Source organism: Rhinolophus ferrumequinum, chromosome 24 (genome assembly GCF_004115265.2).
Source record: "Rhinolophus ferrumequinum isolate MPI-CBG mRhiFer1 chromosome 24, mRhiFer1_v1.p, whole genome shotgun sequence".
NCBI classification, from domain to species: Eukaryota; Metazoa; Chordata; class Mammalia; order Chiroptera; family Rhinolophidae; genus Rhinolophus; species Rhinolophus ferrumequinum.
The window spans coordinates 41,183,538-41,209,730 of record NC_046307.1 but is presented as its reverse complement, the minus strand read 5'-3'; the positions used below and the strand labels follow the sequence as shown (position 1 = coordinate 41,209,730).

At 58.7% G+C, this 26,193-nt stretch overlaps 1 protein-coding gene across 4 annotated transcripts; it reads left to right on the top strand.

Annotated features, from left to right (window-relative positions):
• Nucleotides 1–1,379: 1,379 nt before the first annotated feature.
• On the top strand, nt 1,380–25,894 carry GRID2IP (Grid2 interacting protein). Of its 4 annotated transcripts, none has more exons than XM_033095661.1 (21): nt 1,380–1,446; nt 8,099–8,347; nt 8,586–8,671; nt 11,292–11,361; nt 11,841–11,935; nt 12,236–12,419; nt 14,092–14,246; nt 15,259–15,405; nt 15,663–15,760; nt 15,907–16,024; nt 16,755–17,110; nt 17,454–17,870; nt 17,994–18,081; nt 18,814–18,891; nt 19,356–19,552; nt 19,878–20,033; nt 20,165–20,251; nt 20,959–21,088; nt 21,180–21,298; nt 21,942–22,106; nt 22,351–25,894. In XM_033095661.1, exons 1-21 carry the CDS (start codon nt 1,433–1,435, stop codon nt 22,420–22,422), a joined length of 3,081 nt encoding a protein of 1,026 aa, XP_032951552.1. In that variant the 5' UTR covers nt 1,380–1,432; the 3' UTR covers nt 22,423–25,894. The 4 variants fall into 4 exon arrangements, with proteins under 4 accessions (XP_032951552.1, XP_032951551.1, XP_032951550.1 ...); XM_033095660.1 differs by having other exon boundaries at nt 15,660–15,760; XM_033095659.1 differs by lacking the exon at nt 1,380–1,446 and adding an exon at nt 5,151–5,506.
• The last annotated feature ends 299 nt before the right edge of the window (nt 25,895–26,193 follow it).

The window sequence follows — 26,193 nt, the reverse complement described above, 5'->3', positions numbered from 1 at the left end:
GGCTTGAGTCCTGACCCCGTAACCCTCGGCAAGTCTTTTCACCCCTACCAGCCTCAGTTTCCTTAGATCCTAGCCATGCCCGCGTCACAGGGCTGCGGAGGTTTCAAATGGAGTGACTTGGGCAGTGCCGCTCGCCTCAGCTGTCCTGTGGAGGTAAACTGAGAAGGAAGGAGGGGGCGAGATTCCCTGCTGTTCTGCCCTGGGTCCCTTGTGATCATTCACAGGACCCTTCCCTGCAGGTGGACGAAATCCTGGGGGACCAGCCGACTGCCAAGGAGCAGGTGTTCGCTGCACTGAAGCAGTTCGCGGCCGAGCAGCAGGTGGATGGTCTGGTGTGGGCAATCACCCTGGCACTGCCCCGCGAGGCCCGTGGGCCACTCCTGGACAACCTCAGGTACCTCAGTCTGGAGTGGGATGGGCAGGAAGGGCGTGTCTCGTTTCGCTCAGGGGAGCCCCACCGCCATCCCAGGCGTTGCTGCCTTTGTGTGGCCTGCTCCTGACCTGGACCCCAACACCCCTTCAGTCCCAGAACAAGGGTGGGCCAGCGATCCCGGGAAGAGCGGTTGTTGCCTGTGCTGGATGGCAGAGCAGCACTTTGAGAAGGAAAGGGACACTAACCGCTAGGCTGGCCAGGCACAGAGGGGACTGACCTCCTGATTTGAAGTCGCAGCTGGCCCTGCTCTATCCAAAACCAGGTCATAGAAATCAACAGGATACCAGGAAACTCCTAGTTCATTATGGAGACAGAGCAGTGGCACGATGTGAAGTCCAGGGTCCTGCTGTGGATCCCTGCCACCCGGTCCTATAAACAGTGTGCGCTCTCTGTCCTTTGCTGATGCCAGCTATGTGCCAACCTAGAGGAACACTGGCTGAATCCACCCAGCGCTGCTATTCCCATTTCAGAGGCAGACTGAGGCTCAGAGAAGTTAAGAGGCTGGCCCAAAGTCACACAGCAAATGAGTGGCAGGCACAGGAATGTGAACCCAGTCAGCTGTGCACTTTCTGCTGTTGTGCTCAGCTTTGGAACCTCTCAGTTTATTTTTCAGAAAAAAAAAAATCTGGTGGTGCACACCTGGAGTGGTCCAGGGAATCTCCGGAGCCCCCTCCCTTCCTCTTGGTTCCTGCCAGGGTCACTTCCCAGCTTTCATCAGGCCCGCTTGGGCCTGAGTGCTGCGTTCCCTGCCTGGATCCTGCGGGGTTTTCTCTCCCGACCCTGCCTCCGAGGCCTGCGACTGCTCCCCCACCCTGACCCCTCCCCCTTCCTGGGCTCAGCCCGCCCCCTCCCCTCGCTGCCATTCACCCCACAGCCTGCCCCTCCCTCTGGGCCTGGCCAATGTCATGGACGGGGCTGGCCACCCTCCCCCCCCAAGCCCGGCGGGCACAGCGTCTCCGCTCTGCTGCGGAGCACAGAAAGCCACCGAAAGAGGCCACCATGAGCTGCCTGGGGTGAGTTAGGGGCCTGCCCCTTGCTGGGAAAATCCCGATAGGAACAAAAAGTTATTTCGGGAGCCGAATTTGCTGTAGAGATGTGCTGGCTCTGAGGGCTCCCTGGGGAGGTGATGATGGACATCCCCCACTCCACCCCACTCCACCAGGTCTGGGTCAGGGTCGAGGGCAGCCAGGTATCCCCTGGGAACTTCGTGCACGTCCCTAGGCTCCTAGCAGCTGGGCTCTGTAGAAGCCCTCTCGGTCTGCTCATCTCCCTTCAGTGCTCCGCCGGCTTCTGTCCCTGCCGCCTCTGTCCAGCCAGCCTGTCCGCCTCTTGGGACAGCCCCCACGCCTGCCTTTCCCGACCCCAGTGGGTCAGGAAGAGCCGGGTTGGGGGAAGCGCCCCCGTGGGCTGGGCGTGCGCAATTTAGTGCCTGGGAAGCAGGACACCTGGGGATGCCCGTTCTCGCAGCATCCCCCCAGGCGCTGCTGGGGAGGATGAAACAGCAGCCTGTGTTGTCAGCGTGTGTCAAGTGCGACAGGAAAATTAGGGAGGCCACTGGAGGAGGGGGAGGCTCCCCGCTGGGCTCTGCTGGGAGAGGAGTACTCTGGCAGGGTGGCTTCAGCCACCCCCGCCTCCGCAACCCCCCCCTCGTGTCCCAGGGCAGCAATGATCCCCACACAGCACCTTTCCAAGAGAGCTCAGGGGGCCATGGAGGAGTCACAGACGCAGTTTTCTGTGATTCCCAGAACTGAGTGCCAGTGGAGACAGTGGAGGGTAAATCATCAGGGGGCAATCAGGGCGGGCTCCTCAGAGGTGGCAGCAGGTGCCAATGTCAGGAAGTTGCCAGTGGGGTCTGGTGGGTGTCCTGTGGAGGTGGGAAGACAGTCTCCAGTGGGGAGTTCATCAGGGCCAGGCATCAGTCACAGAGGTGGATCCCTGAAGGCCAGGGTGAGGACGGTGCCACAGCGGCCACGGGTTTGAATACCCAACAGTGCCCATGCATGGGGTGAGAGACCATAAGAGCTACATCTGTGGCCTGGGCTGGGACCCCCTGCGCCCCAGCGAGGAGAGACAAGGTTTACATGAGAGGTTGAGCAGCAAAGGGGAGGTGAAGATATACCTGTCTGTGCCCAGCACAGGCGGGAACCCCCACATCACCGCGTGGCCTCCGAGGGCTGGTCCCCGTGGCCTACACGGAAGGCTTGGGAAGGCAGGAGCAGGAGCAGTGAGACTGAAGCGGGGCCGTCCAGCACAGTAGCCACTAGCCCTGTGTTGCTATTGAAAATTAAATGTAATGAATATTAAATGAAATTTAAAACTCAGCTTCCGAGTCTCACTGGCCACCGTTCAAGTGCTCAGTAGCCACACATGGCTAGTGGCGACTGTCTGGACAGCACACATATTCGTCATTGCAGAAAGTTCTCTTGTCCAGTACTGCTGTGACAGGGAGATTCGGGTCAGTGGCAGGCAGCCACGTCAGCAAAGGGTCTCATCTCCCTTTACAAGGGCAGCTAATCCCGCGGCTCAGAGCTTAATTTGGGTCTGTCCCCAAAGGGATCCCAGTTTGATGAAGTGATAAAATGGCTTTCTAATTAGCACAGGCCAGGCAGTTTGGAAAGTGTGACGTGGTTAGGAGCGAACCGGAAAGCTAAGTCAGCTTTGGGGTCTGCTAGTGTTTCAGGGAATGTGGAAGGAGAGGGAGGGGCAGGCATAGAGGTGGCGGAAGATGCTGGAATTTGAAATCCCCACAGACCTAGCTTGAATCCCACATCCACTCACTGGCTGTGCGACCTTAAGCAGGTTCATTGATCTCTACTGTGTATCTATAAAAGGGGGTTGATAATCCCCATGTGTCCCCAGCAGGGTTCTTGGTAGGAAATTACACAAATGAACTCTGCCAACTGCAAACAGAAGAGGTTAGTCGAGAATCTGCGGGCAGCATGTGAGGGAACCTCTGCGCTTCCTTCACCCTCTTCTGCTGTAATGACAAGTGTAAAGGACACTGTCATACAAAGTTATGGGGAGAACTCTCTGACGCTGAAGCGGAAGTGCCAGTCATATATATGTGCTCACTTAGCGAGGGTGCCCCTGGGGAGGGTCTCCTTCTCCCTAGAGAGGTTTCTCAATTGTTGACCTTTCGGGCCCAGTAATTCTCTGTGGTGGAGTCGTCCTGTACATTGTAGGATGTTTAGCAGATCCCTGGCCTCACCCACCGGGTGCCAGAAGCACAGCCCCCTCCCGGTTGTCATTTTGTGACAAGCAAACCTGTCTCCGGGCAGTGCCAAATGTCCCCAGTTGAGAACTGCTGCGCCAGAGTGATCTGCCTTTGGTGGCACACTCTGGCTGGGGTCGGCGCTTCAGGGCAGGCCAGCTGCTGGCCCCTTCCAGTGCCTCCACCGGCCCCGAGGCAATGTGTGTACTGCTGCCTGTGTCTGGATTGGAGCATGAGCGTTATGCTCTGTGTTGCCATCTCCTCTGGCCGCAGCAAGGTGGGCAGTGTTCACAGCCTTCGGGCAGGCCTGGTTCTGGATGCTGGGCCATTGCAACTCATACAGATCAACCAGAATGGCTCCATCATGCTGGGACAGCTGTGGACCTGCGGGTATCGGGGAGCCGTGCTGACAGCGAGGGGATATTTCTCTCTCGGGCAGGGCTGAGGGCAAGGCCTGGGGAGGACAGGGCACTGGCTCTGGCTTCCTGCTGCTGCCGCCAGGGAGAATTGCAGCCCTGCGGTCACCGCAGGGTGGTGGCCTTGCTGGGGTCAGGAAGGTGGGGCTGAGGTGTGTTGGGCAGCATGGCCTGGACAGAGTACCAGCCCGAAGGTCAGGGGGGCAGCATCCTCCCTGAGACGGGCCGCAGGAATCTGCAGGCAGGCCATGGAGGTTGTCCCTTTCCTGTCTGAGACCAAGGGAGAGTCCCCGGGGTGCCCTGCCTCTGAGGTCCCGCCTATCTGGGCGGTGACTGCCGCCTGCTAAGGAGAGAGCCTTGTGCTGGTGTCCCCTGTTGAGCGTGCCCCCAGGAGCCCCTCCCCAGGATGCCCTGGGCTGGCTCCCCGACATCTATTAGCCCTTTCTGGCCTGCAGGCAGGACCTGGCTCAGCAAGAAAGGACAATGCAGCATGGTCTCCCGGGTCTGTTCCTCCTCTGACTTGCAGGGAGTGGTAGGCTCTGAGCCAGAGGAAGAGTCCAGACCCTCTTTCCTTTTATCTCTCCCCTCCTCTCCCAGGAGGACACACCCATCTCAGGGAGGCCCTCTTCGTCCCCCGCCCACTCACTTGGGAACTGCCCCACCTGGTGGCCCCTCCTCACGTCTCCTCATTCACCAGGTCTCATACGCTCTCCCTCGTCTGTTTTTAGAATTTGGACACTTGTCCCATCTCAACACCCTTCCTGTTCCCCTCCCAGCATCGCCCCTCCTCTGGTACCCCAACCTCGGGGGTCCCTCCATCTCCCCTTACACCCTGAGACCCTCCCATGGTTCTCCGTGGTCTCCCAGTGCAGTCTCAGCCGCTGACAGTGGCATTCAAGGACCCCCCTCTCTAGCGTCTTCTCTACTAGAGCTTCCCCCTGGGTGGATCGGGAGGGCTTCCAGGACCTGGTCCTGGCTCCTGCTGAGCCCCTTGAGGCCCAGGGCGAAGTCCATCCCCTGTTTTACAAGCCTCCCCATATCCTACAAAAGGCAGTTGGGGCTTCCTCTGAACTGTGGGGTTCAGTCTCAGTGCAGTGGGTGTTAGAGACTCGCCACTATGCGGGGAGCCCGGCTGCCGCGGCCCGAGAGATCGGAGGCGAGGCGCCTGGATGGGACTAATGGAGGGGGCCAAAAGGAGGCACCGTTGACAGCCTGGAGCTGCGTCAGTTCTGCGGGAGCTAGCTGAAGGGTCCCCGCGGAGGGGCGGGGCCACCGGAGAAGGGGCGGGCGCCGGAGGGGCCTCGCGCGCTGGCGAGGCAGAGGTGCGTGGAGTCGCCGCGCCCTCGTTCTGCTCTCGAGTTCGGCCGCCCCCTTCCGTCTGCACCTGCTGCGCTGCTGTCGCCGGCTCCAGATGGGGAAGGACCAGGGCTTCTCCCGGCACTTTCGGTAGTTTCCCCATGGCGCCCTTGCCCCCGGGAACCGTGCGCCCTGGGCGCCGAGGACCTGCCTCTGGCCGGCCTGAGGGGATGCGACTGGGGCACTGAAGGGCTTCCCTGACCTGGGTGGGCACCTGCCCTGCCTGGCTGGGGCCCGAGGGCTGGGGAGGGTGGCCAGAAACAGGAAGGGTACAAAGGGGCGAGTTCCCCGTGTTGGGCGCCCAGAACCCTCGAGTGGCCCGGGGAGTAACGGCTGGGATTGAAAAGCTTTGTTTCTTTCCTAGACTGGGCCATTCAAGGGAACTGGACAGAGAGCCGAAGGGAATGTGGTGGAGAGAGAACCCTAGGGCAGCCCCTGGGAGGGATCTGGAGGTGGATTTAGACCTGACCCCCCAAGCAGAGAGAACAGAACTGACCCCTGAGTGCAGCATCACTGTTTGGCTCTAGAATTGTCCTGTGGCCTCAGAGAAACCTTTTGGCACAGTGGAGACCTGGGAGTCCTGGGGCAGCCATAGCCAGGCTGTCAGGGTCAGAGGGACAGTGACGGGCCACGATGGTCCATGAGATCCCACTGTGCGTGGCTCTGCTGGGACAGTAGATTCAAAGCAGGCCCAGGGCTGGGGTGCCTGGGCCACACTGAGCGGCATGGAGGGCCCACACAAGCCTGGAAGGGCGTGTGGCTCCCCAGGCAGCCTTGGCCTTCAGCTCAGCCCCAACAGCACCAGTCAGGGAAAGGGTCACCCAACCTTCTCCGACCTGAGCAGTTGGTGACTTACAATGGTTTCCACCTTGGTGGAGGGGGCAGGGTCTTTTCTAATTGCTGCTGGAGGATGGAGCTGGGATGGTCATCTGGCTCCTGCCCAGACTGGACCCAGGGGCTGCGCGTGGGGGTGGGGCTCATGCCTTCTGGAGCCTGGGGCTGGAGGCCAAAGCGTGGGATGGACAGTTTCTGGCTTGTCATCTCTCCTTTGCCTGGGCAAGAGGGTTGTGGTGGGCCCAGGAGGGTTGGGGAATTCTCAGGCCGATGGAGGTGTCAGGTTCCAGAGACACTGAGTGACCATTTGGGGAATGAGGCTAAGGTTCTAGATTTGGGGAAATTGCTGCAGGTGAGTAAGGATGAGCAGCTCAGGCAAGTACGCTCCTGACAGAGCTGAGCAGGCCATTCATTCTGGCCTCCTGCTTTCGTGGGACATCCAGGAGCAGAGCTTACTGGGGGAAGGGCACCCTCCTTTCCGAGGGTCCATGCCCCTTCCCTCCCACCAGGTGGCTATTTTGCCCAGCTGGCCTTATCAGTCCTACCCACAGAGGTCCGGGGAACTGAGTGGGGCCACTGGGCAACCTCAGAGAGGTTGTATTTCAGCTGGCTCTTCTCCCTTCTCCTCACCATGCCCTTGGCACTGGCTCCTGCTACAAAGAACAGGGAAAAGAGCCATGGGATACAGCCAGGGAGGCCTCACTAGCAACCAGAACTTCAGGGGCCCTTGGCAGAGCCCTGTCACAGTGCTGAGGCCCAGAGACTGGGCTTCCATGCCAGCTGTGCCAACGGCCAGCTGTGTGACCCTGGGAAGTTACAGAGCCTCAGAATCGTCTGCCATGGACCAAGGAGTCCACCAGGAGGTTTACTGCTGCTGTCACTCAGAGGTGTGGTTGGGCCGCTGGTGGCAGCAGCAGCCCTGTTTACTAAGTCTCCAAGTCCCTGTCATGTGCTGAGCACTGGCTGGCTGGTTACTGTGGCTCAGCTGGGCTGAGGGCCCAGCCGCCGGGGAGCTTCCAGGTGGCAGAGGAGACCCATGGTCAGCAAAGAACCATCCCATGGTTTGTTCCCCTGCATGGGGGACCATGCGAGCCTCCCCCTTGCTTCTCACCACTTCCAGATGACTTCTCTGAGCAGGGGCCACAGTGCCTTCAGCTTCGAGGCCCAGTGCCTGGCTGGCCCAGATAATAGACTTGCTCAAACATGGAGGGTTAAACTGAAGGAAGCCAGTGTTGGCTGTTGAAGGGGAAGCCAGGCTTAGCTAAGGGCGGGGAGAGTGTCCTGGGTTGTCGCAACAGTGTGGGGGAAAGTGAGAGAGGCAGGACTGGAGCTGGTGGTCCTGGCACATTCTGAGTAGGCAGCTGTAGAGAGGGCTGGCGGGAGAAGCAAGCAGGACTGGGAGGGTGATGGAGCCTGGGGAAGTCTGAGCAGGGCAGATGGTGGCTTGTTTTCTCCAGCCTGGTCACCGGGACTCAGGCTAGGAGAAGGTGGGAGATGGGGATCCCTGGCTGGGGCTGGCCTGTCACGTACAAGGGCAGGAGATGAGGGAGTGGAGGACAGGCCACAGAAAGGAAGACAGGCTGGGGAGGACCTGGTCCAGGGCGGACTTTGGGGGTATTGAGGCCCCCCAGAGGCCAGAGTAAAGGGGACGGTGGAGGGAGCCGCGCGTCTCAGCCCTTGTGTGACCCCAGCCGGTTAGGGCGCAAGTCTGGGCACCGAGAGGGAGACTGAGGGGCTAACGGCTTAGTCCCAGGCAACCCTGAGCCGAGGGCTGCGCCCACACGGAGGAGCCTTTGGGCCGGGTCACAGTCCGGGGACGTGCCCCGACTCTTCCGTCGTCGCCGGCAGGATCTTTATCCCCAAGAAGCACCGGGCGCGCTTCGACGAGGTGGTGTCGCAGGGTCTGCTGGGCAAGCTGTGCCGCGCCCGGCGGGCGCAGAGCGCGCAGAGGCTGCGCCGGAGCCGCAGCGAAGAGCGGCCCGAGCGCCTTCTGGTGTCCACGCGCGCCAGTGCCGCCCCGCGCCGCCCAGACGAGCCACCCCCACGCAAGGCAGCCTCGCTGCTGGGCTGCCGCGCAGGCACTGGGGGCGCACGCAGGTACCCAGGGTGTGGGCGGAGCGGGCACGGGCTGCGGGCGCCTTCTGGTCAATGCGTGGGCTCGCGATGGAAACCTGGGCAGAGGGTACGGGTGCGGGGCTGGACACCTGGCGGGTGGCGGGTAGGGGATGTTAAGAGGAGTGGGACACGGGGCATCTCCATCCCCTGCACTCCCCAACCCCCCCTTCCTTAGCCCGACACACTGCCCGCCCCCAGCCTGCCCCTTCTTTCTTGCCAGGACAGTCCGTGTCTACAAGGGCAGCAAGAGCTTCGGCTTCACTCTCCGTGGCCATGGGCCTGTCTGGATCGAATCTGTCCTACCTGGTGAGTAGTGGGCGGGGTATCCAGAATGGGGTGAAGGACTCTTTAGGCTTCTGCTCAGCATCCCTCTCCACACCAGATACCAACCTCATGTAGCAAGTGTCCTCTGAGTATCCCTGAGCAGCAGATAGAAACCATCTATCAGCCAGAGTTGGAGCAAACCCCATCGAAGTTCAGGATCACTCCTGAGCCAAGAGAACCAAGTTCTCCATCCAGACCTTTCCTATGTCCACAGGGATGGCGGGGGCACTTCCTAGAACAGGCAGCCAGGACAGAGTTGGTGTCTGCCTAAGCTGTGCCCTGGGCAACATTCCTTGTGCCAGAGTGTTCGCTGTGAACTTGGCACTTGTGGGCAGGCCAGACCCAGAGAGGCAACAGGCTTCACAGCCTCTGGCTCGTTATCCAGTTCCCCCAATCTGGACTCCCCTCCTCCTCCAACTCAACCTGCCCCTTCTTGCTCCTGGAATGTGTTATCTTGAAGAAGGCAGAGCAGGAATGCCTCCTTCCTGCCCTCCAGTGGGTGCAGTGCGAGGATGGGGGAGAGGAAGAAGCTCATTTCTTGCTGAGGGAGCCCATTCCAGTGTGGAAGGTCTGGGGTGGGGGTAGGGAGGCAGAAACGTCTCCTGGCGCTGAATTGAGCACTCCCTCCCTGTAACCACCCCACAGGGCTGGGCCACCTGCCCCGTCCTGCACCAATCCCCTCCCAGCACATAAGCATGATGCTCCTGGTGATGCATCCCTATCGATGCCTTGGTTGAGACTGAGTCTTTTCTATCCTCTACATCTCACATCTTCAGTAAATGAATTTGTGAGTTGGGCATCTTCTGATCCCCAGGAAAGCGCCTAAGTGTCTTTACATCGTTGTACCAGCTGTGGGCTCTTTCTGAGACCTAATCCTGGTGACTGACATGTTCCAGGTCTTCTCAGCTTTGTGCACTACTAGTTGACATACTGTTGTTCAGAAAGGGCCCAAGACTGCTGTCTAGGGAGCTTCCTCTAGAATGATTAAGCTCTCCTCCTTGGCTGTGTCTCTTCCAACTGTGCCACCACCACTCCCACCTCCCTGCCCTCCCATGTGTGTAGTCAGAGATGCTTGGCCTAGGGCCATATGAAAGTTCAGGTGAGCTGGTCTCCCCAGCTCAGCATCCAGACTGGTAACCCCATGCCTTTCCTATCATAGGAGGCCAAGTAGATGCTTCGATGGGAGCTTTTCCGGAAACTGAGGCCTAGAGAAACTAGTAGATGAAGGACCAGAACCTGGGCTCTCCTGAATCCCAATCCAGTGGCCTTTAATCCCCTGCTATAACCCCTCCCTCCCCAGGCTGGCCCAAGCTTCCCAGCAGGCAAGGTTGGATTTGTCACCACCATCACCCTCTCCCACTTTTCAGTACCAGGGAAAGGACTTCTCCCCGTATTGCTCCCCCAGGAAGTCTTCCCTGATCACTCCTTTCCTCTCCTGACAGTCCCCGCAGCCTTAAGAGAGAACTTCTGACAATGTGAGAATGTGTTTTAATTACATTTAATTATGCCCACCCCCAACTTGCTTCTAAATCAAATTTAGTGACAACTAATAAAAAAAGCAGAAAGAAAATCTGTATCACAAGAACACACTAGCCGCCCCTTCCCCAGGTATTAGGTCTGGATGAGGTCTGACCTTCAGGGTCATCAAGACAGAGTGAGAATTAGCTCCTCCCATGTGTTTAAAATGCAGGTTTTATTATTTAGAGATCAATAAATCAGGAGATGATTGCCATTGAAAAGATAATTTGTTACCCAAGAAGAAGGGGCACACCATGCCACGCAGAGCCACACGGGGAAGCACCAGGGTAGGTCAGGAGGCAGAAGGAGAGAGGAAAACATGGACAAGAGCCTTTACGTGGTTTCTGTGGGAAGGAACAGGTGAGGCAGGGTGAGCAGGCTTAGGACTAGGGCTGTTTGAATAAGTTCAGTGGGCTCTGGGCACAGGTCTGTCCCTAGCTGTCTGGTAGCCGGGCCAGGGTGACGAGGGCGGGTGCTTAGTGACTCTGAGAGCCCACGGAGGCGGGGCGGGCCGTGGGCTCAGGATTGGCGGGTGTGCATTTCAAAGGTGCACTGCAGACTAGTCACTTGGTATCTCTCGGAATTGGCTAGCCCTGGGCGGGATAGCACTTGTGTCAGCCAGGCACCGAGATGTCAAAGCCTAAAAATCATAAGTAATACACTGTGTTTTCCAGCCTGAGGGAGGGGACCGCCTCCCTCCAGACAGACACATTTTCTCCTGGTGACAAAGGTACAGCGTAATCTGTAATGAGGACCTTTCTATGAGGGGCTGAGAACAGCGTCTGGAGTGAGGTCCTCACAGGGGCACAGATGCTGAGAAACACTGCTGTCAAGGTCTCCTGTGTTTCAGCTCTTCTCCAACAGCTCAGGGCTGACCAGTGGTCCACGGGCCCTGAGTGCTCCCACCCCCGCCCGAGAATCACTTCCCACCTAGAGCAGCTGAGAATGCAGAGGCACTGGGTCCAATGTGGGCACGCCGCTGGCCTGAATTTGTCTCTGCTCTGCCACCTGTCCCATTTCTCACCTGGCAAACAGGAGTGGGCCCTGCCCTGCTGACCAGCATGCCCTCTCTTCTTGCCTCCAGAGAGCCCAGCTGACAATGCGTCCCTCAGGTCGGGCGACCGGATCCTCTTCCTCAATGGACTGGACATGAGGTCAGAGGCTACTGGGCACCAGAGCTTGTTCCCCAAGACTGCTGCCTCTTGGGGCATCCAGGCCATGGTCCCCATCTCTTCTGACCAGTTGGTCCCCAGGGTCTGGCCCTCGGCCTGTGGGAACTCTTGAATCTCTCCTCCCACCCTAGCTAGGATGTCAGTTCAACCTTCCAACCAGAAAACACCCCCGCTCCATGCAGGGGACAGAGCGGAAGTGACCATCTGTGTCTTCTCCTTTAGGGGGCGCCCTGTCTAGGGATGACATGGGTGCGACCCCTTCTGTGACCAGGTGTCCAGCTGGCCTTGGGCCTGGAACTTCTCCTGCAGAGATTCTAGAGCAGGAGAGGCAGGGCCCTGGCTGTGGCTGTGGCCCAGCAGGGGCTTGTTGTGTAGCCTGTGCAGGCAGGAGAGGGAGGCCGGTGTGGGGTGTGGACAGGGCTCATCTGGCCAGGCCCTCCTGGGCCACCTCTGCTTGGCAGGAACTGCTCCCACGACAAGGTGGTGTCCATGCTGCAGGGCAGTGGTGCGATGCCCACGCTGGTGGTGGAGGAGGGGCTCGTCCCGTTCACCAGCGGTGAGACCCCCACTGCCACTCAGCTTTGTGTCCCACAGAGACCCTGCCTCCCCCTTCCCCAAAACCCACAGCATCCGTCCCAGGTCGTGCTGTAGGACCCAGTGGGATCACCTCAGGGACCCCGCCCGGCTCTCCCTCTGTCCCCATCCCCAGCTGCCGGCAGCAGATGTGCCTCCCAAAGCATGGCGCTGTGCAGCCACCTCCCAGCTCAGGAAGGGCCCTCGCCTCGGCTGCCAGGGAAACTGCACCTGGCCTGGGGACATGGAATCACCCGTGTCTCTCCTGCCTGTGGCCCTGTAGACTCTGATTCTCTGGATTCCCCCAACCCGTCGTCAGCACTCACCTCCCTGCAGTGGGTGGCGGAGATCCTACCATCCAGTATCCGCGTGCAGGGGAGGACTTTCAGCCAGCAGCTGGAGCACCTGCTCACGCCTGCCGAGCGCTATGGGGTCTGCCGGGCCCTTGAGAGCTTCTTCCAGCACAGGTGGCCGGGCCAAGGTGGTGGTGGGGCCTTACCTGGGTGGGCCCCACCTCCTGCCCAGAGTCACCATTCGGGTCTCCCTGCCTGAGCCTCCTCACCCCCCTTCTCCTGGGGGAGCCTCAAATAAGGCAGCAGCTGATATGAGGGGCCCCAAGGTGGGCACAGTTGGGCTGCCCCAGAACAAACCCTGACTCTGAAACCTCCCAGCCATATGACCTAGGCAAGTCACAGCCTTCTCTGCAAAGTGAGACCAACAGTGACCATCTGCAGCGTTGTTGGGGGGCCTCACAGTAGCCTCGCCTGTGGGCACTTGCCACCAGCCAGGTCCTTTGGGGGTTGGTTGACTGTCTTTTCACACATCAGGGGCAGCAGGCTGCATTTGTCACACTCCTCGGTCTGTAGGGTCACTGTCATGGTCTGTGCAAACTCCTCACTTGTTCATTCCTTTTCCTTTTTTTGTTTTAACAGTTTGATTGACATGTAATTGATATATCATACAATTCACTCATTTAGGTGTACAGTGCGCTGGGTTTTTGTAGATTCACAAATATGTACAACTATCACCACACTGAGTTTTAGAACATTTTCATCACCTCAAAAAGAAATGCTGCACCTTTTCACCATTGCCCACCCTCCTCTTCTTCTCTGCTCCTTCCTACCTTCAGCAACCATTAATCTACCTCCCGTCTCTCTAGATGTCCCTGTTCTAGATATTTCATCTGAACGGAATCGTACACTATGTGGACTTTTGTGTCTGTCTCCTTTCACTTAGCACCATGTGTTCAACGTTCATTCAACTTAGAACATATACTCCATTCCTTTTTAATGGCCAAGTAATATTCCATTGTATGGAAAGAACACATTTTGTTCATCCATTCAGCAGTGGATGGACATTTAGGTGCTTCCACCTTTCATTCCCTTTTGGTCCCACACTCTCTCCTGTGTCCCTCCCCCACCAAGGCCACCAGTCTGATGAGTTTAATGGGCATCCTTTTGTCCAAAGCTGTTCTCAAAAAGTGGGCATTGTTGCTCCATAGGATGTATTTTTATTTTACATCATCACTGTGCTATATGTGTCTGACTTGTTTTCACCGAGTGCTCTGTGCTTAGATCTGTCCGCATTGCTCTGTGTGCATTTACTACACTGTTTATAACTGCAGCCGAATCCCCATGGATCACAGCCACTTGTCTCACCCATTTACCTTGCCAGTGACAGGCGGGGTCACCTCCAGTCTCCTCCATCCCAGGGACACCGTGCTGAGCATCACTGTGCTCATTTCCCCGTGGAGCTGTGTGCAGCTCACTTGGAACTTATATGTAAAGTCCCTCTGCTGTCCCAGTACGTGCCATACATGTCAGCCTTCACACAGCTCTGTGCGGTAGATGCTATTTTCATCCCCGTTTTACAGATGAGGAAACTGAGGCACAGAGAAGTTAAGTAACTTAAGAAAGGTCACTTGGCTGGTAAGTAGCAGAGGCAGGATTTGAATTCGGGCGGCCTGTCCCCAGAACCTGCCTTCCTGCCCACTTCTCTGTCTTAGCAGCGGGAAGGGGGCGCAGGACACAAGCCTGCATTCTGTGGCCTGGAAGTGCCCCCCTCGTCCATCCCTATCCCACACCCCACAGTGAGCCCCTGAGTAATGAACTCCTTGCTCCTGCACCCCACTGCCCCCAGGAACATTGACACCCTCATCGTGGATGTCTACCCTGTGCTGGACACGCCTGCCAAGCAGGTGCTTTGGCAGTTCATCTACCAGCTGCTGACCTACGAGGAGCAGGAGCTCTGCCAGGAGAAAATCGCGTGTTTCCTGGGCTACACGGCCATGACAGGTGAGCAGCCCCTCGCCCTGCCCAGCCCACCTGTTCTCACCTGTGAGGTAGTACAGCCATCCTGGGCCCCTCCCACACACTGATGTGCTCATGTGCCACGCAGATCCACGCCCAACACAGCCGCTGGTCCCACACTTGGCCACACGAATGTGTCCTCCCAGCTTTAGGCAGCAAATGCAGCATACCCTTAGACTTGACACACCCCACGTAATGCCCGGGATCTCAGGTTTCTCACCCACAAGATGGGGGTGACGTCAGTGGCTGTGCTTTGTACCCTAGGAAGTGTAGCACAGATCGAGAAGTTTGTGTGGCCGCTGCTTGCAGACCTGGATTGTGAGCGTGTAGCCAGGTCACACCTGGCTGGACACAGGCACGCACCAGGGCCTGCTGGGCCTTCCTCTGCTGTCGCCTGCTACAGTGCCTGTGTGCCCAGGAAACCATGCACTTGACCGTATAGGCGGTGGGCCTGGAAAGTGTGCCAAACCCTGTGCGTTTGTCCTGGGCGCCCTGCGCCGGCTGTGTCCCGCCTGCACATCTCCTCCATGTTGGCCCTGTGTGCCCACTATCCCTAGTCCCAGAGACCCACACATAGTAGGGGAATGGTCGGGGGTTTTAACAAGAAACTTTAGCAAGGTGCAGAGTGGGCAGCAGGTGTCTCACACACCTGCCTAAACCTGGAACCCTCCTTTTCACCCCATAAGTCCAATGTGGGCAGGGTTTTGAAACCTTGGGTTATGGGGTCCTAGGCTCTTGCCATGAGAAGACGCCCTGTGGGGTGGGCTGTGGCCACCTCCCCCAGCCTGCATCCTCAGGCTAGCACCACCCCCGGGTTCCTCCTGTTCCTGGCACCCAGTTTCTCATCCAAGGCTTCCCCTTGAGAGTTGTCTTAGAGCTTAGCAGGGACCGATGTCACAGATTGGCAGACAGCCACTGCCTCACCCTCCCTGTGTTTGGCAGCTCCTTGTCTGGCTGAGAGGACAAGGGCCCATCTCCCCTTCATGTCCCCCTTCAGAGCCCGAGCCCTCACTGGACCTGGAGCCTGAGCCCGAGCCTGAGCCTGAGCAGATGCCTGAGCCCCAGCGGCGGAGCTCCCTGAGGGCCTCCTCCACGTGCCGCCGCAGCCTCCGGGCCCAGGGCCTGGAGACCAGTCTGGGCTGTGGTAAGGCCCTGGGCTGCAAGCCTGGAGGTGTGAGGGTGTGGCCAGGGCTCAGTTTTCCCACATGCAAAATGGGCTTGGTGAGGTGAGAAATCGCTGGGAATACATGGGCTGAGGGGTGGCCCTCCTGAGTCTGCAGGGCTAGCAGGTTCTTTCTCCATGGTCCCCAGCTGGCCTGGGCTGGGGCCTGAGCCTGAGTGATGAAGAGCGGTCACTAGACGCCCCCATAGCAGACTCCGCCATTCCCAATTCCCCAGCAGGTCCCAGCGACGGCCCGGACGTGCCTGTTCCTCTGATCCCAGGCGAGCGCCAGGCAGGCGACGGCACATCCCTCCCTGAGACCCCCAATCCCAAGATGGTGAGAACTGTCCGCCCTCCTGGTGGTATCAGAGGGGTCTGGGGCAGATATCTGCCTCCCAGACCACCCCGGCCTGGCCTCTGGGGCATGTCAGGGCCATGTGGGGGCAGTGGGGGCGGCTGGACTCACTGCCTCCTCCCCCGCAGATGTCGGCTGTCTATGCAGAGCTGGAGTCCCGGCTGAGCAGCAGCTTCAAAGGGAAGATGGGGACCACGTCTAGATCACGTGCCTCCCCACCAGTGCCCAGCCCAGCAGGCACAGCAGGTAGGGGTTCAGCCAGCCCAGCTCTGAGGGCGGCACTGGCCGTCTGGGTGTTACCCCACCTCCAGGCACACCCTTGAGGCCCCTCTTTGATCCATGGCCATGGGATTGAGTTGTGGGGAACCCCAGCAGCCTTCTTGGTGAGGGGCCATCAAGGTCAGGGTTGTCCTCGTCGCTCCGTGTCCCCTCTGATCCTCACCCCTGCTGTGGATCTAGAAAAGCAGAGGGCTGCCTGCAGAAGAGTCCCCAAGTTAGCATGTGGCTGTTGGATACATTATTAAGTGCATGCCTTGCTCTGTGAATGGCGCATCTGGAAAGGTGGTTGCTCACAGGACACACATGATGATTTCTCTGCATTTAGAAGGCAGGACCCCTGGTGATGCTCCTGGGAGCCCAGGGCCTGCTGGGCTCCTCATGACCAGGTCTGGGGCCTGGAGAGGGCCCCTGGGCCCTTTGAGTTACATTCAGTGGGACCCCTGGTGTCCCTTTCAAGATGAGCTGGAGGCTTGCCTGGCCAGAGCCTAAGCAGGGCGCCCCCACCAGCCTTGATCATGCTCAAGGAAGAACATGGAGGGACGGGGTCACCCAGGTTCATCTGCGCTGTGTCCAGAGAGGGAAGGGAAGGTGGCCAGGGACACAGAGCCAACTTTCCCTGGGCCCCTGTCCTCCAGCCTGCACCTGGAACCCAGGTACTGACTGTAGAGGGGTCCTCACGCGCCCTCCCCCACCCCAGGGCCCAGGACCCTGTCCAGCGTCTCGTGGCCCAGCGAGCGGCTCCTGCCCTCCCCCTGCTACTACCCGTTGTGCTCAGGGGAACCGGCCTCCCCCAGCAGCTCCGAGTCCCACCCCTACGCCAGCCTGGACAGCAGCAGGGCGCCCTCCCCACAGCCAGGCCCCAGGCCCATCCACTCCGACAGCCCCCCCAGCCCGGACATTGCCCGCCAGCCGAGCCGCAGGAAGCTCTTCACCTTCTCTCGGCCTGTGCGAAGCCGGGATACTGACCGCTTCCTGGACGCCCTGAGTGAGCAGCTAGGCCCCCGGGTCACCATCGTGGATGATTTCCTGAGCCCTGAGAACGACTACGAGGAGGTGAGCTTGCAGGCAGACATGAGGCCCAGGGGGCAGGTGTGACACAGGGTCTAAGGGAAGTGTCCCTGGTCCCTGCACAGGCCTGCAGGGGACCTGTCTCAGGCTGCCCCTCGGCCTGCCTTGAGCTATCCCACCCTTTGACCCAAGGCTACCCCACACACCCTGTCTCAGGTTACCCGTTCGTTCCTCGTTCCTCGTCCTAGGTTACCTGACACACTGTCAGGCCATCCCACCCACAGCCTCAGGCAAATCCCCAAGACTGTCCTATCCTTGTCCCCAGACCATCCCACGTTCTCTCACCTGGCCCCACCTGGCCCGGCTCTTCCTTATTCTGCCCCCACAGATGAGCTTCCACGATGACCAGGGCAGCTTTGGAACCAACGAGCGGAGCAGCGCTAGCGAGTGCATCAGCAGCAGTGAGGAAGGCAGCTCCCTGACCTACTCCTCCATGTCTGACCACATCCCCCCACCCCCACTCAGCCCCCCACCGCCGCCACCCCTGCCCTTCCATGACCCCAAACCCAGCTCCCGCCCCCCCGACGGTCCCCGGGGCCCCACTCAGACACTGGCCAAGCCCCTCACCCAACTCAGCCACCCAGTCCCTCCCCCACCCCCGCCACCCCTGCCCCCGCCTGTGTCCTGTGCACCCCCCATGCTGTCCCGGGGCCTGAGCCACCGCCGCAGTGAGACCAGCCACATGAGCGTCAAGCGCCTGCGGTGGGAGCAGGTGGAGAACTCTGAAGGCACCATCTGGGGTCAGGTAGGGGACCTGAGGCTCCGGGCTGTCCGTGTGAAGGGCAGCCCTGAGTGGGTGGGTGGGGTGGGGAGTGGCAGTCCCGCTGCCAGCGTGCCTCCTCACTGAGCCCCCCCGCCGCCCCCGCAGCTCGGGGAGGACTCTGACTATGACAAGCTCAGTGACATGGTGAAGTACCTCGACCTGGAGCTCCACTTTGGCACCCAGAAACCTGCGAGTGAGTGGCCTGAGGGCCCTGGGGGACCCGACACCTGACTGTGTGGCCGCCCAGGGCTCAGAGCCCCCAAGGCCTAAACTGACTGCCATTACTTACTGTGCCCCCGGGGGTATTTAACTTCTCAGAGCCTCAATTTTCCCACCTCAAAATGGAGATGATGATAACGGCTGGCATTTATGCTTCCCAAGTGCCAGACACCCTTGACCCTCATTTCAGAACTAACCCTGTGACACTGACGACTTCCTGATGAGAAAGCTCAGAGAGGCTAGGTAATTTGCTCAGTCACACAGCCAGACAGGAGGCATCCCCAGAGAGCCCTTCCAGTCTCTCTCTCCCCTCACTCCTCGCCGGGCATCTCCCTATAGCTGTTGGGTGGGGCTCCAGGCAGCCAGGGATATTGTGTGTGGAAAATGGTCGTGGAATGGAAGAGAAAGGCCCTTGTCCATCCAGGAAGCATCTGCAAGGTCAAGAGGTGGTTGGTTCTCCTTACTCAGCCAGCTCAGTCCCACGCACCCCGGGGAGAGAAAGGATGGGGGGAGGTACGCACCATGCTGAGTGTGTTAGCCTGGGCCCAAGAGTTCACGAGTGGGAACTGTGGATACCCGGAGACAATCCAGTCAAGGCCATGGTCAGGGGGCAGTGGCCTGTTGGGGGTGGCCACACCCCTCCTGCGCCCTCCCACGGCAGCCTCAGCCTAGCCTCCCCTCATTAAACCACCAGTTTCTCTTCCAGAGCCAGTGCCTGGGCCTGAGCCCTTCAGGAAGAAGGAGGTGGTGGAGATCCTCTCCCACAAGAAGGCCTACAACACTTGTGAGGGGCCGGGGAGTCCCAGGGGTTGTGGAGGGCAGGAGGTGGCCCTTTGTCTGGGCCTCAGGCGGGGGTCCGCCAGCTGGATGCTGACAGAGATTAGGCTGTAAGCCTCCCCCTCTCACCCCCCCACTCACCTCCCTCCCAGGTCGCACATCCAGCCTGATCGCACCCGCATGCATGCCGGCCTCGGGTCCACCCCCCCATAAGCCCTGGCCCCTGATTGGCTCCCCAGTTCTGGTCCCGCCTCTAGACCCCTCCCTAGTTCCTTGGCCCCAATCAATTCCAGATCTAGCTCCTCGAGAACCCCGCCCTCACCCTTTAATCGGTCGCGGAGAGGACTCTCGCAATCCTCGGCTGGCTCCTGCCCTGCCCCGGTTCCCCCCCGCCCCGCCCCAGGCTCCACCCAGTAGCCCCGGTGAATCTCGAGGCCCCGCCCCGGCTCACCTTAGCGGCCCCGCCCGCAGCCATCCTGCTGGCGCACCTGAAGCTGAGCCCCGCGGAGCTGCGGCAGGTGCTCATGAGCATGGAGCCGCGGCGCCTGGAGCCCGCGCACCTGGCGCAGCTGCTGCTCTTCGCGCCGGACGCCGATGAGGAGCTGCGCTACCAGGCCTTCCGCGAGGCGCCCGGCCGCCTCAGCGAGCCCGACCAGTTCGTCCTGCAGGTGCGGCGGCCGTGACCCCCGCCTGGGGTCAGGGGCTGCTGCCCAGCGGCCTCGGCCGCCTCCATCCGGGCTCTCACTATGTCCCAGGGCTGCGTTGGTCCCGCTCCACTCGCGCCCCCACGCTCACACCTCTGAGTCCTAGTTTTACACCTTTAATGACCAATCCCCGCCCAGGGTCCAAAGTAGATGGGATGAGGGTGCCTTCTCGCGGTGGTGCTTATTTCTCCTAAGGGAATACCAGGCTCAGCTGACCGCCACCCAGGCTGCCATGGGGCAGTGCGTCTCCTGGCGGGATGAATGAATCCTGGCTCTGCCTTCGTGCCAGATGCTGTCGGTTCCCGAGTACAAGACCCGCCTGCGCAGCCTCCACTTCCAGGCCACCCTGCAGGAGAAGACAGAAGAGATCCGGGGCAGTTTGGAGTGCTTGCGCCAGGCCTCCCTCGAGCTCAAGAACAGCCGGAAGCTCGCCAAGATCCTGGAGGTCGGGGCGTACCCCTCCCTGGTCACTCTCCCTGCCCTTCTGCCCCCGGGGGGTTTCCAGCCTGGAGGTGCATCCTGATGGACCAGGGGTGAGGGGTGGGTGAGTACCTACCTGCCCACCCTCCTTTCCAGTTTGTGTTGGCCATGGGCAACTATCTCAACGATGGACAGCCCAAAACCAACAAGACCACCGGCTTCAAAATCAACTTCCTGACGGAGGTGAGGGGCTAGTTGGCAGTAATTGATTAGCTTGTTCTGCCGTTGAGGTTGAGGTGGCCAGACCTAAGCAGAGGGGAGGAGAGAGCATGAGGACCAAGGAGGGCCCTTCCCCCAGGAGGAAGAGCTGGCTGTCCACAGGCCAGGATGTGATACAGCACAGATTGGAGGGTGGCTGGGGCGGGAGTGAGCTCCTCCAATTTAAGCTTCAGTATCTGGAATAATGGAGTAGGGGGGAGCAGGGAGGGAAGGCTCCAGGAGGAAGGGGAGAGTCCGTTTGTAGATACGAATGGTTTAGGATGGCTGAGGCTCAGATGGGCCACAGATATTTCCAGAAAACCACAAGAGCGAAGATCCATGAGTGATGCTACCCATCCCCCTGGGGTCAGAGAATCTTGGGCAATATCTGCTGACAGGGACAGGAAAACCTACGGGCCTCCCCGAGTTGGGAGCTGGAGGCCTGATTCCTAGGGGTCTCAAAGATCTGGGCCAGGGAGCCTGCAAACTCCTGGAGAGGCCTGTGGCGTCCTAGCAGATAAGACTTCAGAGTAAGGAATACTAGCAATCAGGTTATGAGCTGTGGAGTTGGCAAGTGTTGAGGGCCAGGAATAAGCCACAGTCCAGGAGAGCAGGGCTGAGAGTACCTGGGCCCATGTGATAGGGGTCTGATGGGGTCCTTGAGGAGGACGTGTGTTGGGGGTCCCTTGCAGCTGAACTCCACCAAGACGGTGGACGGAAAGTCCACCTTCCTGCACATCCTTGCCAAATCACTGAGCCAGCACTTCCCTGAACTCCTGGGCTTTACTCAGGATCTGCCCACGGTGCCCCTGGCTGCCAAAGGTAAGCTGGGTGGGTGCGTGGGTGGGGAGGCAGGCACTGCCGTCCTGGGCTGGGAGTGTGGCTCCATGAGGCTCTGTCCCTTTCCCCACAGTGAACCAACGGGCCCTCATCAGTGACCTGGCTGACCTCCATGGCACCATCAGTGAGATACAGGCTGCCTGCCAAAGCATGTCCCCCTCTAGCGAGGACAAGTTTGCCGTGGTTATGACAGTATCCTCTGAGCAGACTGAAGCTGGAATGGTCAGGTAGAGCTAGCTATGGCTCCCCCGAGATTCTGGGCAGAGGCTGTTGTGGGTTCGGGATTGCTGGAAGAGGGTCCATCCTGGGTCTTTTCGAATCCAAGAACTTCTGCCAAGTCTGTGTGTAACTGAGGAGGAGCTCTTCTGACTGTCCTAAAGCCTCTGCCGTGCCCCATCTGCCCTCATGGGCGGGAGAGCCCAGGCTTAAGTCATAAGACAGAAGGAGAGGCCTGGCAGGCCCTGGCCAGCCAAAGGCAGTCAGGAGAGGGGAGGATTCCCACCGAGCGTAGTGACATATGCTGTAGAAAAGAGAGAGTAAGGCCTGGAGCATGAGAGGGCCACTCCAAGTGAGTGCTTGGGGCAGAGGGTGACATCTGAGCAGAGCCCAGAGGGAGGAGTTGCCCTGCATAGAGGAGCGAGTGACAGCCCTGCAGCCGGACTGACTGTGGCAGGTTTGGGGAAGAGCTTGGGGTATGGTAGGCAAAGGGGCTCCAGCAGAGCCCAGGGTCTGGGACAGACGAGAGTGAGGCAGCTCGGCTGCTGTCTGGGGTCACCGCCCAGGAACCTGGGGACATCCCGGAGGCCGGGCAGTTTCCTTAACAGAGGCCCATCAGTCGTTCCTGGAGATGGCGCAGCCTGTGCTGCGGGCGCTGGACGGGCTGCAGCGCGAGGCCATGGAGGAGCTGGGCAAGGCTCTGGCCTTCTTCGGGGAGGATTCCAAAGCCACCACATCCGAGGCCTTCTTCGGCATCTTTGCGGAGTTCATGAGCAAGTTCGAGGTGAGCCAGGGTGGAAGGCTTAAGGGGCCTCTCAGGAGAGGTCAACGCCAGAGTCAAATGAAGGGGGTCTTCTGTTATGCCCTATGTTTGGGATAGGGCCCCAGTGAGTTACACAACCCCCCTTCCCACCAAGGGGCACCTGGTAGGTCTGTGCCCTGGCTCTGGGGTGAGAGACGAGGCAGGGAAGATGTGGGGGTTCCTGGGACCACTGACCAAACCCTTCCCACGTGCTCCCCCCCACCAGCGAGCGCTCAGTGACCTGCAGGCCGGGGAGGGCGCTCGCAGCTCAGGGATGGCTTCACCCCTGGCCTGGTGACGGCGATGGCCCCAGCGCACCGGAGTGCACCTGCTTGGGGTTTGGGCTGTGCCTGCCCTCCGCCCGCCTCCTGCCCGGGACCTCAGGCCACTGCGCCTGCTGCACCTGCATCTCCAGCTACCTCAGCCATTGAGCTCCGGCCACCGCGAAGGTGTGGGGCTCGGCCGTGTCCCCCTCTCCAGGCCAAGCCCCGGTTCTGAGCGCTGGGGGTGCGGGTCAGGAGCAGACGCTCTGACTCTCCAGGAAGGTGAACCTTGGCTGCCAGTGGGCACTGGTCCACGGTGCCCAGGCCTGGCTGTACCCCACACTCCTTGGGCCTCCTGTGCTTTGTACCCGCCTGGCTCCCGGGCCTGCATGCAGGTGCTGGCTGTGAGCACCTCATGACGTCGATGTCGGGGGGCTGGGGGTCTGGGGCAGGATGGTGGGTTGCGATCAGCGGGTAGCTCGCGAAGTAGCCATGGTCCTGGGGCAGTGTCTGCTGTTTGTTCCTCCATTGCTTGGCCAGACCTCACGGGGCCGGGAAGAAGGACATCAAACCTCCTTTCTGAGCTGCGGCCCATAGGGACACCATAGTGGAGCACAGACCTTGTAAAGAAAGCAGATCTTGAACATGCCACACCAGGGGGACATGATAAGGCCTGGAGGTCCCTCACTTAGCCCAGGCCTTCTGGGGCTGCTCGGAAGAAAGCAGGCAGGCAGGCAGGAAGGAGAGCCCCAAGTCCGCACCCAGTCTGGGTCTTGGAAGCTGGAAGAAACTGCAGTTGGCTTTTCCCAGAAGGGGAGCAGGTAGGAGAGAAATAGGGAAGCACTGGATGAGGAAGAACATCTATGTCAGACTGCAGAATTGAAATTGAGGTTTTTAGCCAGTGAACAAACTTAAATCCGGTTTATACGTGGTTAATGTGAAGTGGGGAGTCGGGAGTGGGACCAGGGTTGTCAAGGGAGGTGCAGAGAATGGAGAGATTCGGATTCAGGTGGAAGATGAGCAGGATTTGGCGGCCGATTACTGGATGGGTGGCGATGACGTCCCTGGAGCGGGTCCTGCAAGTAGAGCAGACTTAGGGGCAGAGGACACAATCTAGGACGTATTTGGGACCCCAGAGGCCATGGTAATATGTCTGGAGCCCCTGGTAGGACTGGGCATAGAGGAGAGAGTTACCTGGGTGCTGGGAGGGAGCGGGGGAGGCTGTGGACACGGAGGGCGTGTCAACTTGTTTCATCCTTTCCACGCTCTGGTTGGCAGCTCCGGGCATCCGACAGCTTCCTGTTTACCTCTTTCCTGAACTTTCTTCCAGGGAAGTCTGAAATGGGCTCTAAGCACGTCTCTGGACCAAATGGCTAATGAGGCCCCTGGGCAGTGTTTGGGGCCCATTCGGTTCTTCCCAGTCTCCCCCAGGCCCTTCTTGAAGCCATGTATGTTCTTTTGTTGCCCACTCATAGCCACCATGTAAAATGTCTAAACCATAATGTATAATTCAAGGGTGGGGTGGAGGAACATGCCCAGCTGTGGCTAGTGGTGTATGTTTCTCCCCAGCAGGTCCAGCTGGATAATTTCCATAACTTTTCAAAGCCTGTGTCTCTGAGAAACATGGCAGGAGGTCAGTTAATTCCCACACGAGATCCGTAGAGATCATAGACTCCACCAGGCTGTGAAACAGGTGTGATCCCACAGCCCAGGTAGCCCATACGGCATTTTCCTGCAAGTTGGAAACACATGCCCTCCCCAGGTAGGTCCAGCCCCATGGCAGGGGGCACAGGTTGGCCAGCCAAGTACTAGCTAAGTTTTCTCCCTAACTTGCCTTGTATTGGTTATTGATTTGCCACCAATGCCATGTACCAGTCTGTCTCAAAACTCGGGTGCTTCAAATGGCAGCCCCTTATGCTCCTGAGTCTGTGGGCCACCTGGCAGTTCTGACGTGAGCTGGGCTCAGGGGATCCACTCATGTATCTACTGTCATCTGTGGGTCAGCGAGTCAGCTTCGCTAATCAGGGCTCCCCCATGTCTCGGGCCTTGGCTGGGTCCGCTGGGGTGGGTTCCTGTGGCCTCTCAGACTCCAGCCAGATAGCCAGGATCATTCCCATGGTGGAGGCAGGGGTCCGAGAGAATAAGCAAAGGCATGGAAGACCCCTTGTAAGCTCAGAACTGACACACCATCCCTTCCACTACAGTCTGTTGTCAGAGTAAGTGACAAAGCCAGCCCAGCACCTCGGGGGAAGGAAATAGGCTCCACCCTTGATCAGATATGCTGTAAAGTGACTTTGCAGAGGCGCGGATTCAGAGTGGGTGGAGAATCCGGGCTGCTTTTGCATTCAGTCTACCGCATGCCCTCTTGATCAGGCACTCTGGTACAGATTCCAGCCTCCTTAAAATCCTCAGGGCCCTGGGTCCTCCCTGGACCTAACACAGCTTGATTACCCATCTTCCTGCGTCCTCCAGGTGGCATGCTTCTCGTTCTCACCCAGTCACCCATGAGTGACCTGACACCTGTCTAGATCCACTCAGTCCGGTCTGTGCCAGCCTAGCAACCAGTCTCCTTATGCTGGAGAAAGTTCCCTGGTTTTCCTTTGGGAAATTATCCCTCCCCTATTTCCAGGCCCTGGAGAGATGCTGATTGGATAAGGATGGTCTCGTGACTCTGGCTGGGGGCTCAGAGTCAATTCAAGACTCAAGTTAGAACTGTTTGGAAAGGGAGGCTTCCTTTTTTCTGGATGAATTGTTGGATGTATAGAGGGTGGGAGCCTGGAGGGAGCTGCCAGGGCCACCCCCTGGAGTGCACCTGCCTGGATGTAAAGCCAATACAGGAGAGCAGAAGAGAGATCACGCCATACAGCTCTTTGTCCCTGGATCCAACCATGCCTGAAGCAGGTTTCTGGACTTGTCAGTTTCCAAGCCAACAAATTCTCCTTCCATTTTAAAATTCTAATTTATTTTAATTTTTTGGCTTAGTCTGGTTTGAATGGGTTTCTGTCACTTGCAACCCTAAGAGGGTTGCTTCATGTACCCATCAACAGATGGCTATAGATGTTCAATCTTTTAACATTCTGAGTGAACTTTCTTCGGTCATTAACACATTTGCCAATACATTTTGACTGCCTACTATGTGTCAGGCAGAGTGCTGGGTGAAAACATCTTGTGGGTCAGCCTCTCTGAATTTGGTTTCCTAGGGTTATATTTCACGGTAATTCTACACCTGAGTCAGTACAAAGCTCTGCACATGAGCCAATATGGACGCCGCGTCCCCCCACCACCTCCTCACCAAATGACGAGGTGTGAATGCAGGCACTTTGCCCCAGAGATTTACTTGTCTCTTGGTAATACTAAGAAAATCATATAGCCTACATACACATCGGTCAGTGGTTACTAGGCAGCGTGCTCAGTGTTTTTACATATTTCATTTCATTTTACTTTCCCAGTGACTCTCTGAGGTAGGTTTTGTTATCTCCTTTTTACAAATAAAACGTCTGAAACTCAGGAAGGTTATGTGACTTGCTGGATCAAAAACTTGGGTCTGCCTAAATCTAAAGCCCTTCCTCTGCATGGCAATATTTTTGTTGTGTGTAATGTGTTCTTTGTTTTAATATCATTGTTGCCGGGTGTACAGATGCTGGTGACTTCAGCAGAAAGCCCTTCTCTCTTTTCTTACCACCTCCTGTTCCTCCTTGTATTAGTCTGCTCAGACTACTGTAACAAAATACCCAAGGCTGAGTGGCTTAACAAACAGGAATTTCTTTTCTCACCGTTCTGGAGGCTAGAAGTCTAAGATCAAGGTG

What these genes read in the sequence shown, in the direction of transcription:
- GRID2IP (XM_033095658.1), top strand. Translation starts at nt 5,472, where the DNA reads ATGGGGAAGGACCAGGGCTTCTCCCGGCACTTTCG. An exon ending in CTGAGAACGACTACGAGGAG is followed by an intron (nt 17,111 to 17,453) that starts GTGAGCTTGCAG and finishes CTGCCCCCACAG; the next exon opens with ATGAGCTTCCACGATGACCA. An exon ending in AGCTCGCCAAGATCCTGGAG is followed by an intron (nt 20,034 to 20,164) that starts GTCGGGGCGTAC and finishes CCTCCTTTCCAG; the next exon opens with TTTGTGTTGGCCATGGGCAA.